Source organism: Piliocolobus tephrosceles, chromosome 9 (assembly GCF_002776525.5).
Source record: "Piliocolobus tephrosceles isolate RC106 chromosome 9, ASM277652v3, whole genome shotgun sequence".
Taxonomy (NCBI): Eukaryota; Metazoa; Chordata; class Mammalia; order Primates; family Cercopithecidae; genus Piliocolobus; species Piliocolobus tephrosceles.
Genome location: NC_045442.1, coordinates 73,273,638 through 73,287,225, shown reverse-complemented (window position 1 = coordinate 73,287,225; position 13,588 = coordinate 73,273,638). Strand labels below are relative to the sequence as shown.

Here is a 13,588-nt window from a genome sequence, read left to right as displayed (position 1 = left end):
ACACACACACACACACACACACACACACACACACACACACACACACATACACCCTCGCTGCCTTTCTACCGCATTATTGCCTCGGATGCCTGGTCCCTATCCTGTGAAAGGAAGATTAATTCAGGTCAAGCTCAGAGTGTCTGTTTGCTTGCCGAGAGATGCATATCAACTCTAAGTGATTTTTTTCAATACCATTTATGTGGCTTGTATTTATTTCCTTTAATCTTTTAAGTGCTGTTTAGTCTCTGTGTGATTTGCTTTGGATACTCATTTCTGATAAGATGCGATATTATCCCAGCCACATAGTCTCTGCCTCGAGCTCTAAATGACTGATATGGTCGCAGCCTGAGCATGGGCCCTGGTGGGTGTCAGAGGAAGCAGCTGGTACAGGGGGTGGGCTGTGGGTGTTTGCAGGTGCTTTCTTGCCTTCATTTCTTCTGGTCTCACTCTCACCTTACACCAGAGTCATTCCCTTTTTCTGCATCAGCCAGGATTTAGACAAGCCCAAACTGACAGCAGAATAGGAGAGTGTAAAATGTGTAATACTTTGAAGCAGGTTTGGAGGGTAGTTGGATTATTAAAATTGCCTTGGAACCATGTATCATAACCTACTAAATTTATTTAGCGTTTTCAGGGAAGTACCATATAATGCATGCTCTAATATGGGTCTTCCTGGATAATACCAAGTAGCTGACATGGCACTTTCTCCCCCATCTAAGACTCCTACACCATTAACATATATCAAAGCTTCTTTTGATGTCATCACTGCTAATATTTCTCTTCTTAGCTTTAAGGTAACTGCCGTGTATTCTGAGTTTCAGGGGTGCTTTCTTCCTAGTCTGTGTTGCAGTCAACTATAAGAATCCGAAGATCCTATTTTTCCTTCTTGACATTACAGCTTTAGCCTGAATTGTGGGGGTGGGGAGAGGAGGACTAGAATTTTGCCGCTGATGCCCTTGGGTGACAGGCTGGGTTTGCATCTGCTAATTATCAAGCAGTTCTCTTAAAAAGAAGCATGATGCAGGCCAATACATGTGCAAAGCTTATTAGTGGGTGTCTTTGGGCAAGAGCAGTAGAGTGTGCTGTGGTGTTTCTAAGTGAAGCTTCACATTGCTTAGCGATCTGTGTGGTTTAGATATTTGGAAAACAGCTTTTGGTTTCCAATCCTCTGTGCTGCCCTCCATCCCTGTCCCGCTGCCGCATCATCAGAGATTTCATTCAATGGCAACCTCCTCCTTCATTCTGGGGCTCTCCTCCAACCTCACCAGCCCTGGTGCTCCTGTCTTCATGGGTTAAGAAAGGACCCCATTGGCACAGCCCCACAAGCCCTCCCTCCTGGCAGTTGGAGGGATAAAAGCTGAGTTGGGCTTGGGATTCTTGAGCCAGCATGCGCCAATGTGCCCCGACGTGATTGAAACATTGGCTGTCAAGACCTTGAATCCTTGCCTCTTTTCAATGCTCTTTCTCTGGCATGCAGGGATTAGGAACCAGCTAAGTTGGTTCATCTGGAGAAGCAGCAGGCTGGCAGTTATGCCGACATTTCAAATACAACTTTATTTCTGATTTTGGTTGCAAAAAAATGCACTCGATTACTGGGCAAAGCAAAGTAACCAAAATTAACTCTAGGAATAATGCTTGTTCATAAGTTTATTTTTTAAAAATTTTTTGGTATACAGATAAATCATGATTTCTTTTTTCTTTTTTCTTTTTCTTATGGCAGGGTGTTTACAAACTATTTCAGTCTGTTTAAAGTGCATGTTCAAAGGCTGGAGTGTAAAGAGGTGATGCCTTCACCTTCTCTAAGCCAGCCTGTTTTACTAACACATTTGGTCTTTGTCATTGGGTCCTAAAAGACAGCCATGAATTCCTAGTGAGTGACTGAGCCTTGAGTGTGTGTCCTTTGATATTTTGCCTGTATTTCACAGTCTGCCCTCAAACTGTTCATAATCTCATGAGCTGCCTGTATTTCCAGTTGAAGATGAGCAGCCGTCAACGCTATCACCAAAAAAAAAGCAACGGAATGGAGGCATGCGGAACTCACCCAACTCCTCGCCTAAGCTGATGAGGTAAGGAGAGGGGCTGGTTGCCCACGGTTTCCCTCTTAGCCCTTCTCTTCCTCCCCTCGCCCCCTCCTCACCCTGCCAGGCCCAGAGTCTCCCCTCCCCAGCAAGCCCAGGGTGGGGGAGGGGAGCGAGATCGTTAGATGGCTTCTTAAAGGCTGGAGTATTTATTCTGTCAGCTTGTCAGCAGTTAATGATAGAGCTGAAAAAATTCTGTCATGAAAAACAGTTTGAAAAGCTGTTTGAAAAATACATAGGCTTTAAAGTCTTAGCTGTCACCATGTCCTGTCTGTGTGTAGTTCCTAAACAGCAGTGGCACTAATGACGGCGGTAACCAATCAGAGGAACTCGTGTGGTTAGTTTGCCTGCGGCAGTCTCTTTCTGCTGGAGTCCCTCCGAGGACTGTTTTCTGTACTTAAGGCCATATGTGAGATGTATCATCACAATCAAAAATGAACCTGAAGATTACCTTCCTTTTATCCTGTCGATTGAAATCAAATTTCTGTTAATTGATTTTGACTGATAAAAAAAAGTCTAATAATCTGTGGACTTGCCAAAGCAAAGTTCAAAAGTAATACAGTTCTGCTCAGGCTAAAAGCAATATTAATTATGAAATAGAGCATGCATGTACATGTTTCCTTCCTTCCTTCCTTCCTTCCTTCCTTCCTTCCTTCCTTCCTTCCTTCCTTCCTCCTTCCCCCTTCCCTCCTTCCCTTCTTCCCCCCTCCCTCCCTCCCTTCCTCCTTCTCTCTCTTTCTCCCTCACTTCTTTCTTGACAATGGCTTCCTCTGGTAAATAGCAAGTGAAGTCAAATTTCAACAGCGTTCTACAGTTTCCTCTTCTTGGCCTCTCCATCTTTTATCTCCCCTTTTTGTCTTCAATTCATCTGCCAATTCCAGCATATTTTTCCTCTGGCATCCTAACTCTCTACCACCCAAATGAAATTGGAGTGATTTCAGATTTGTACTGCTCACCCTACGTGGTTGCTGCTCTGGAAATGCCTGCCATCTTGACGTTACTTTTCTCTTGTCATGCCCACTGGCTTTGATTTTTGAAATACAATAGTGGTGATTTCCATTCCCCATCTTCAGTAACATTTGCATGTCCCTGGCCCTCCATGTCTACCTTTCTGGAAAATAGGCAAAGGCAGTCTTTCTTCATATGGTTGAGGACACAGGTTCTCCGTGGAAGACCCACTCCACCCAACTCCTTTTCCACATCCCCGTCTATTCCTGTTAAATGTTTCCTTAAAAGTTCTCTGCCTTCCCATTCACCCAGCCTTCCTTAGGTGTTGCTGATTTACATGCTTGTTTACAGTTTATGAGGAGGAATAAAATGTGCCAACTGCCAAGCTTTTCGTTTTTATGACGCCAGTTGTCATGCTAGCATTCATTTCCTATTTACTCACCTTTAGGTAATCGCCTTATCTAATTCTAATAGTTATTCCCATTTAAAGCAGAGAAAAGCCCAGCCACTTTCCTTTGCCTAAATTTAGAGAAGCAAATAAATAAATAAAGAGAAGTCTGAAAAATCTGAAACCGTTGGAGCCAAATTCCCTGTCCCTGTTTGCTATGTAAAGTATGGCTCATTTCTTTGATCTTGAGTAATAATAATTCTGAGGAGTTATACTGTTTTCATATGCTTCAAAGCTGTGTCAAAGTTTTGCTGCTTAAGGCTACTTCTTTATTCTGTTGGCTCTTGGGTACCAAGATGACAGGTCTTCTGTATGAGGTGGAGGCTTTTTTAAGTCGTAGCCTTCAGCAAAACATCAAATTACCAAATCCAGGGTAACATACTTCTACACAAATGCCTTTCCTGTAGATATATTATACCATATATATTAAATACTTTAGTGTTACACGCTACATTTTATGTGCAATAGAAAGTGATGGTTTGAGGTAGCCTTGGGGGGACTTTTTTTCCACAAGCAGAAAAAGCTAGTGTATATCGTATCAAGTATGGTTTTTACAGGACTTTCTGCCCGAAGGCCTTTGTAAATAAGTAATGATCAACAGATTGGCTGTGGGTTTTTGAAAAGCATGCCTATGTCAGTTTGCATGATGGGGGAAAATTTTCAAAGTGGATCTTGCTTTCATTCCTTGCCGGAGAGGGGCTGAGGGAGGCAGTCATCCTGGGCTGGAGCTGTCTGCTTCATGGTACATCAGAATTGCTAAACGTGGGTCAGGTGGTGAGTGGAAACTTGCCAAGCTACAGAACTCGGGCTTCTTGTGTTGGTTGCCTTTGGGCTGCTGCTAAGGCCTCAGTTCCTGTCGCTGGGATGCCTTATCCCACTAGCCCACCATAGTCTCCCTCGTAGCCCAGCTGGAATGGACCATCCCATGACAAGTGAGAAAGTGTTAGACACTCCTCCCTTACCATGTCTTTCTATGTCGCAGGTGCTCCATATCCTCCATCTGACCTGCGAGCAAAGATGGGCCCCTGCTGAGCCCTCTCTCCATTTCCCTTGACTTCTGGTGTACAGAAAGACCCCAGGGCCCTTTGGTTTGCATTTGAATATCTGGCACTGGCAATGAAGTCATGGGTAAATTTTTGCTAAATCCCGTTTGTTGATTGGTAGGAAACAAGGGCTCCCCCAGCTCCCTGTGGCTTTTCCAGTTGTCCCCGCCTCTTCCGACACCTGCTTTCTACTCTCCAGTGAATGGGACTTTCAGGTCCTATTCCTCATGACCTGAAAAATCCATAAAGGAAGCTAATGACTTATTTGAAGTGGATTTTTCGACATGAGTTTGTGGCTTGCAGTTTGAGCAGAATCAATCATTCTGAATGTGGGCAGGTTTTAGTGGCCTATGGGCAGCGATAGGAATAGCTCCAAGAGGAACTAGAGAGCCCGGAATGGGCTAGGGTGGGCTTTAATTTACCACCGTGGCTTCTGCAAATAAAACAGGCTCCTGCGCGAAGGCTCCTTCCAAATCATCTGCCAGCAGGAGATGCAACGGGGACTCTGCACTAATGGTCTTTTCCTCCCCTTTGTTCTGGTATCAGGTTTACCCTAGTGTTTAAGTGTCACTTAACTCTGCATGATTATTAGGTGAACAGCCTTGTTTTGTATGTCTGAATCCTGAGGTAGTATGTTTTTGAGTCACCTCGACAGAAAACAACCCTCACGTCCAGACAGAGCTGAATGGCAAGTGTCTGGGCCCCAGGTCGAGGACACACGTGTAATGATGGATACATTTTGGCTCCACACCCGCCGAGGAGGAGTGAGCCGTGGAGGCTTCCAAGTCCCCGGCTCCCTCTGCCTATTATTTCCCTTCCTTGCTGGTCTCTTAACATGGAATTATTGAAGGAGCCTTCCCTAAAATCATCAAGCACCCATTGCCCAATTCTCCCTACTTAGTGGGGTGGTGCCTTGTAAGGATAGCTACATCTTTCCTCATTTGTAAAGCTCTGGGGGGGGGCACAAACTTTGTCTCTGAATAGCTAAGTCAAGAGGTCTTAATTTGGGGGCCTTACCAACCCTATGAACCTTCAATGAAAACTCTCTAGGAAGTCTCTCTAGGAAAAAATAAAAAGTACACTGGATCCCCTTTTGACCACAGTTGAAGTAAATTCGTGGATTCCTGAAATCTCCATTCAGGATCCCTGGTTACAATCACATTCAGTTTATTCCAGAGTCACCTCCACATAGTTGCATTTAAACATGCTTTTTGGGTGATGAGATTTCTCCAGTGGGTAGTTGGTATGGAGTAAACACCACACTGAATCCTCACGTGGAATCCAAAAAGTCTGTGCACTTCGGCTGCCTGCTTTTAATCTTTTTCTCAGATTAATTCCCATCCAGCAAATATTCAGTGAGAGCCTACTATGTGCAAGTTGTCATGGAAGTTCTTTAAGGGATCTAAAGTTTAGCACTTTAGATCCCTTAAAGAACTTCCACACAGTCTAATGGATTAGACTAGATCCCTGTCTTCAAAATGCTTATAGTTTAACAGAGGAGAAGACAAGCACATAAAAGCACAGAATTGGGTAAGAACAAGTTGGGGTTCCACTAGCATGGGTTGTAAGAACAGAAAGAGCTGTCACTACCTCTGGTTTGGGAGGCTAAGCCTGGTTTAGGAGGAGGTCTTATTAAACCTAGTTCTATACCATAAGGAGAATGCTCAATAATATTACCTGTCTAGGTTTACCAGATGCCAGGCATCATTCTGAGACTGGATGCCTGTGACTCACTGAGTCCTAACTACAACTCTATAAGTAGGTATTACTCTTGCCCCCGTTTTACAGGTGAGGATGTTGACACACAGAGATGTAAAGTCTGGTAAATCTAGGCAAGTTTTCCCTAATTAGGATGATGGAGGAAACAGGGACATGCTGAGACCACAGTAAATGCCTGGGTGTGCTATAGCCAGGGGTCTTTGGAGTGGCCTAGATGGAGTGGAGAATGTAAGTATTCTGGCACCTAGTCATGAAGGCTTTGCTTGTCATAGGCATTGGGGAACCCCTGAAGGTTTTTGAGGAGGCGGTAACCTAACTTGTGTTTTGGGAAAATCACTGGTGGCAGCAGAGGGAAGAGTTTGGAGTCCTCCATCAGGATATTTCTGAGACACACACTACATAAGCACAGAGGTGTGAAATAGAAGGCCCACCCAACCCCAGCCTCTGCCAAGGCCATTTGGGTGCTAAGCCATTCAGGGTTTGCTGTAGAATAGTAGACCAGGACTGGGATACATAGTTTTCCCAGGGACACACATAATTCCTGACATCAGTCCTGAGACCTGGAGTAAGACAGAGTAGCACAGACCATGAGGATTTAGGTAGGATGTATCGGGTGGATAATTTACACAGATAGCACCCAGCTGGGCTTGCAAGGATAATTGACAACACCCAGAAAAGAAAAATTGAACATTTTGAGGAGAGTTTCTTGTCAGGAGACCCAGAAAATATTAGACATTAGTTTCCTGAATGGGAGGCAAAATATGATTTGAGGAAAACAGATTATTCTCTTGGGCATCTCCTGGTCATTAAGTGAAATAAACTCATCTACTTGTTAAGTCTCATTGCCTCTCTTTTGAGTCAAATCTTTCATGGAGTCATTTTGTTAGGACTTCCCACATCAGAGCCTGCTAACATGAAAGATTTTAGTAATAGAAAATGGCAAAATGGCCTGAGCCAAGTCAACCTCACAATTCCTTCCACTGGGCAAAAGAAAGAAGGAAGGCAGGGACAGCTTAGCTGAGTAAATTCGCCTCTTAATGCACAAACTGATAGCATATGACAGGCCTCCCCCAGGACTGGAGAAGAAAGAAATAGTTGGTGTCATGGTACCAAGGCTTGGGTGGACCACACAGGTCCCTCGACAAGTTCATGCTCAGCAGATGGTCGTGACCTTGCCCTCTTGTTTCAAGAGCATCTTGTACAACCTCCTCTAGGACTGATGAACGTATTGGTTCTCCCAGGCTGTCTCTCAAACATAAAGGCAACAATTTCCTTTCAGAGAATACTGACTGCCTAACACGAGATGACATCTTAGGTGGCAGCAGGGAAAATAATGCAAGTAGATAGATGCAGAGAAATTGAAAAGGACCCTAGTTCTGCCAGGGTGGCTAGAGCCTGGCCTCAGAGTTTTGTCAGTGTGGCTCCAGGGATGGCCATCAAGTGGGAGATGGGGGGAAGGTGGTGGGCAGTGGTGTCTCAGGGCTGACGATCGTTATCAGGAGAGTGGAAGCCCTGTTGAAGGATGAGTTAAGGCAGGAGCCAGGATTTGCTCTGCAAATCCTCAGGAAGTATCAGGAAATAGTAATCATCCAGGAGCCAAGGCACCCAAGAATGAGGCAGATCCAGTTGGAACCATTTATGGTGCTGAACACCCAACTATGAGCCCTTTTGAGGAGACCACCTAAGACCTAATCCAGCCTCCTGTGTCTGATACAGGCTGAGATACACCTATGTGGCCTGATACTCTTGAACATTGTGCTCAAGGTCTTAGCGACTAGATACCATGTTGTTAAAAAAGGGTAGAACACTGAATTGTAAGTATTGCAATTTGCAAGGATTAGTATTTAATTTGCTTGTTTAAATTTATTTGCTGATTAGCTCATGGGAAGAGAAGTCAGTAAGAGAGAGTCATTTGTGCAGCATCTAGTCAGTAAATCCCCATCAAGAATCAAATGTGGACACAATGCCTCGAGTTCCACAGAGTCAGAGAATCAGAGTAGGCGCCTCCTTCAATTTTGCACTCTAGGCACCTCCCTTGCCTCCCTGTAGTCCTGGCTTTGCTGAATATTACTACAGCTTCATAATCTGTGTGATGTTGACAATTGCTAACTTGGGTAGGATTTACTCAAGCCATATAGATTCTCCATCTGGGCAAAACTTTATAGCGGTGGTTCTCATACTTTAGCAGGTGTCAGAATCACCTGGAGGGCTTTGTTAAAATATAGCCTGCTGGGCCACAGCCCTACACAGTCTAATTCAGCAGATCTGGCCTGGGGATTGGAAATTTGCATTTCTTTCAAACTTCCAGGTGATGCTGATGCGGCTGGTCTGGGCCACAGTTTGAGAACCACTCTTTTTAAGAATCAGAACAGTGAGAGGAGCTTGAAGTGATAGAGGCTTATCTCTCAGAAATGTTCAGATTTTGCACTGGAGAACCAAATAGTTGCTTAATTAAGAACATCTGTCTCGACCACCGTTGCCATCACATGGGTCCTCCCTGCTGATTAATTACAGCAGCTGGCTTCTGGTGAACGTCAGGCAGCCTTGACTGGTTAGAGACATAATTTAGGTTGTCCTTCACATCACAATGCCCTTTTTATAGCAAATGCTCTGTGTCCTAATTCATACACAGTCCCTGTGAATGAAAAATGTTGCAAGAACCCTGATTGTTCAAAAACAAATTGTGGCAAGATATCAAAGGTAAATGGGTTCTCACTGCACACGCTTTTGATCTCCACAAAAGGTTTGCTGAGTCTCTGTTGACTGCTTAAAGAGTGTTCGGGGACTAGAGGTGATTCATCAGTTCCTCTTGTTAGTTTGGTTGCATCCTCTGCTGGATTCTGAAAATACATGGAAGAGCAAAATAGATCCCTACCCCTAAATAGTTCACCATCTAATGGATAAAACAGACATGGAAATTATTATCACTGAAGGAGCATCTCTAGAAGTTCCTAGGAAGGGAAAATAACTTCAGTCTCTCTGGCTGTTCAGAATGATGGCTTTATGAGGAACACTTGAGCCAAACAGTGAAGCCTGAGAAAAGTCCTGTTAGCCCCGTCATGGTGCCTTACATAATAGATGCTCAATAAAGTCAGTTTTTGCAGCTTGGATAAAAGGCCCGCGGAGGGATGAGAAATTCACCTCCTTTTAATCAAGTCTCTCATCTCCCAGGGAGACCACTGTAGGGGGCCCTTAATTTGGATGGGATGCTCATAATGACAGAGAAGTCCTTATCGTGTGGTAAGACACGAGGTCTTGAAAATCAAGCAAGAAAAGAATGCAATTTTCCAGCCATTTTGTAACTTTCCTTTTTCGTAACATTTTTGTGTGTTTGGCTGGTTATTTGTACTTTAATGTAAATTTCTGAAGTCCAGTGTTGAACCAAGTGCCACAGAAGGAACAGGGATTGGCTGTCTGCCTGTAAGGGAAATTGTGCACTTTAAAATATGATCAGCTTCCTCACAGTGGGTTTGCTAGAAAAAAAAAAAAAGGGGGGGGGATTTGTGGCTTTGCTTTAGGCTGTTGTCTTCAAGGCGAGTTTTTTGTGTTTCTGTTGTAGCAAGGCATTTAGTTCACTTCCTGAGATTAATTGATACCAAGTGGCATTTCTTGCTCTGCAAATCCTCAAAACAAAGATCTTTTGCAGGCACACCTCAGAGATATTGCAGGCTCAGTTCCAGGCCTCCACAACAAAGTGAATATCGCAATAAAGCAAGCAACACACATTTTTTTTTTGTTTGTTTTCTAATACATATAAAAGTTAGGTTTACACTCTTCTGTAGTCTATTAAGTGTGTACATACCTTCATTAAAATACTCCTTAAAAATGCTAGTAATCATCTGAGTCATCAGTGAGTTTTAATCTTCTTGTTGCTAGAGGGTCTTGCCTCAGTGTTGATGGCTGCTGTCTGATCAGGGGGTGGTAGCTGAAGATTATGGTGGCTGTGGCAATTTCTTAAAATAAGACAACAATGAAGATTGCTGCATCGACTGACTCTTCCTTTGACAAAAGATTTCTCTGTAGCATGTGATGCTGTTGGATAGCATTTTACCCAGAGTAGAACTTCTTTCAAAATTGGAGTCAATCCTTTCATACTCTGCCGCTGCTTCATCAACTATGTTTATGTACTGTTCTAAATCCTGTGTTGTCATTTCAACAGTAATCACAGAATCTTCACTAGGAGTAGCTTCCATCTCAAGAGACCACTTTCTTTTCTAACCCATAAGAAACAACTCCTCATCCATTCAAGTTTGATCATGAGATTACAGCAATTCAGTCACATGTTCAGGGTCCACCTCTAATTCTAGTTCTCTTACTATTTCTACCACAGCTGCTCTTACTTCCTCCACTGAAGTCTTAAACCCTCAAAGTCATCCATAAGGGTTGGAATCCACTTCTTCCAAACTCCTGTTGATATTTTGACCTCCTCCCATGAATCAAGAATGTTCTTATTAGCATCTAGAATGGCGATTCTTTTTCAGAAACTTTTCAATTTATTTTGCCCAGATTCATCAAAGGAATCACTATGGCAGTGATAGCCTTATTAAATGTATTTCTTAAGTAATAAGTCTTGAAAGTCAAAATTACTTCTTGATCCATGGGCTGCAGAATGGTTGTTCCAGCAGGTATGGAAACAGCATTCATCTTATACATCTCCATCAGAGCTCTTGAATAATTGGGTGCATTATCAGTGCACAGTAACATCTCGAAAGAAATCTTTTTCTCTGAGCAGTAGGTCTCAACAGCAGGATTAAAATATTCAGTATGTCATGCTGTAAACAGTTGTAAATGCCTGACTTCAAAGCTTCAAAGGACAGGCTGATTCTTGTTTGGAACTAATACAGCTGGTGACTTTAAGTTGAAGTCAAAACTCATTTACCATTCAGAAAATCCTAGAGGCCTTAAGAATTATGTGAAATCTACTCTGCCTATGCTCTAGCAATGAAAAAATAAACCTTCACTTCGAAAATATATATATATAAAATATCTGCAAAGTGCAATACAGCCAAGTGGAATAAAATGAGGTATGCCTATATTCTTTTTTTTTTGAAGACAGGGTCTGGCTCTGTTGCCAGGCTGGAGTGCAGTAATAGTGTGATCTTGGCTCACTGGCAGCCTCAACCTCCTGGGTTCAAGTGATTCTCATGCCTCAGCCTCCTGAGTGCCTGGGACTATAGGCATGCACCATATGCCTGGCTAATTTTTGTAATTTTTGTAGAGATGGAGTTTTGCCATGTTGCCTGGGCCAGTCTCAAACTCCTGAGCTCCAGTGATCTGCCCACTTCAGCCATCCAAAACGCTGAGATTACAGGCGTGAGCCACCGTACCTGGCCATGCCTGTATTCCTTATTTGACTTTGGGCATGCTGAATTTCTAGCTGTGGACATTGGAGGGTGAGCCGAGATGCAAGGGTTATGGGGTGAATTTCTACTAATCATTCATATAAGTGGTGCATTTATAAGTGCCTGCGATGCTGGTTTCCCTTTCTTGGCTGCTTAGGGCACTGCCACTTTGGGTGTTTTGATGGAGAATGAACAAGATATGGCTGCCTCCTGAAAGTGGGAGGGCCTGAGGTGGGGACCCAGCAGCACTGGCCTTCAGCCAAGTAGACCTTTGTGTTGAGGCTTTGCCTCTTCTCTCACTGGCTGTGCCACCTGAACATGTTACTTATCTATTCTGTTACCCATGTATACACCGAGCTCGATAATAACAAAAATTACCTACAGCTTTTCTTGTGATTAGCAAATCATGAAATGTAGGTAAAAGTTTTAGTGCATCAACATTGGAAGGGTTTGACTCATGGCAGCTATTCATCATAGTAACAACAATGGTAATAGTACTAGTAGCAGCAATAGTAGTAGTAACAGTAGTACCAGTAGTAGAAATAATAGCGGTAGCTCTATATCTTTATTATTGAAATGCTCTCCCTCTCCTACCTCCTTTCACTATAATCAGAGCTACTAATACATGAGTGGGTCCTAAGCAAAGTGTGAAGGATGATAATCATAAGACTCGTTTACACTTCTTGAGGACATGCTCTAGGTCAGATGGTATATTCAGGGCATGAAATGTCTTTACTCGTGTAATCCTCAAATGGAATCCATTGAATAATGCTAATGATTAACATTCCCGTTTTACAGATGAAGAAACTTAGGCAATGTACAACTTAGCAAGTAATAGATGAACCAAGACTTGAAGACAGATATTTTGACTCTGGAGCCAGGCCGCTTAAACACCATGGTATATTGTCACTAAGGACATAGGTGGTTTCCTGCCCTTAGTGGTATTAACCCCTGAACACTCCATTTGGAGACGGACTGTGTAAGTCAGACTGCTCAAATTAGCTGGCTAGTGTTCAGCCTTCCTCTTTGCTTTAAGCTGGGCTGTCATTGGTGTTGATCCTCAAATGCATGTCTAAGTTAAAGACGGAGAGAAGTTACCACTCTGGCAGAGCATATCTAACATGCCTGTATATTGGTGGTGGGTAGAGAAGGTGGTTGGAGAGGGGAGGGATATTGACCCAAAACCTTTAGAGAAGATACTGGGTATTACACATATGTATGTATATGTATTCCTGAAATAATGGCAGGATGCTTTCCCCGCCCCCCCTTAAATGGACAAGAAAAACTTAAGATTCAAGAAGGGCAGCCAGGGGCCTTCATCTGAGGGATATCTGACACATTGTGCCAGTTTTTCTTCAAGGTGGGCTATTGTGTTAATTTTCTAGGAATGCTGTAATCAAGGATCACAGACCCAGTGTCTTAAACAACAGAGCTTCTCACAATTCTGGTGGCTAGAAGTCTGAGACAAAAGTCTGGGAGTGTTGGTTCCTCTCAAGGCTCCTGAGGGAAGGATCTGTTCTAGGCCTCTCTTCTTGGATTGCAGACCTCTGTCTTTTCCCTCTGTCTTCACATAATCCTCCCTCCTATGGAAAAGCTGGCCCAAATTTCCTCTTCTTGTAAGGACACCAGTCCTATTGGATCATAACTTACCCCAATGACCTAATTTTAACTTAATTACTTTTTTAAAGACCATATTTCAAAATACAGTCACATTCTGAGGTATTGGGGGTTAAGACTTCACATAAAAATTTGGGGGAGAACACAGTTCAGTCCATAAAGATGAAACAGCAGATATACCTCACATCATCGAGTTTCTATTACCCTAAAATAAGGCATGTACATTGGCCAAGTCGCAAGTGACAAGTGAGCCTTGGATTAATTATGGTGCCTTTTAGGGAAATCAAAAATTACTTTGTGAGTGGAAGACTTAGGTAATGTCATTGTGACGTGAAAGACAGTATCTAATCCCGGTCCTTGGTTTCAACTAACTGGCCTTTGAGGAGTTGTGGG

The 13,588-nt window shown here is 43.3% G+C and overlaps 1 protein-coding gene and 1 long non-coding RNA gene across 8 annotated transcripts in view; one reads left to right on the top strand and one right to left on the bottom strand.

Annotated features, from left to right (window-relative positions):
* KCNMA1 (potassium calcium-activated channel subfamily M alpha 1) overlaps window positions 1-13,588 on the top strand; it is a 756,034-nt gene that overhangs the window by 663,376 nt on the left and 79,070 nt on the right. For all 7 annotated transcript variants that reach the window (XM_023204859.1, XM_026455332.1, XM_023204851.1 and 4 more), the window contains one exon: window positions 1,973-2,066. In XM_023204859.1, the coding sequence (XP_023060627.1) occupies window positions 1,973-2,066 (94 nt within the window). The remainder of the gene's footprint in view (window positions 1-1,972; window positions 2,067-13,588) is intronic.
* The window catches only part of LOC111537813, an 89,011-nt gene that overhangs the window by 6,658 nt on the left and 68,765 nt on the right, over window positions 1-13,588 (bottom strand). The window lies entirely within an intron of this gene.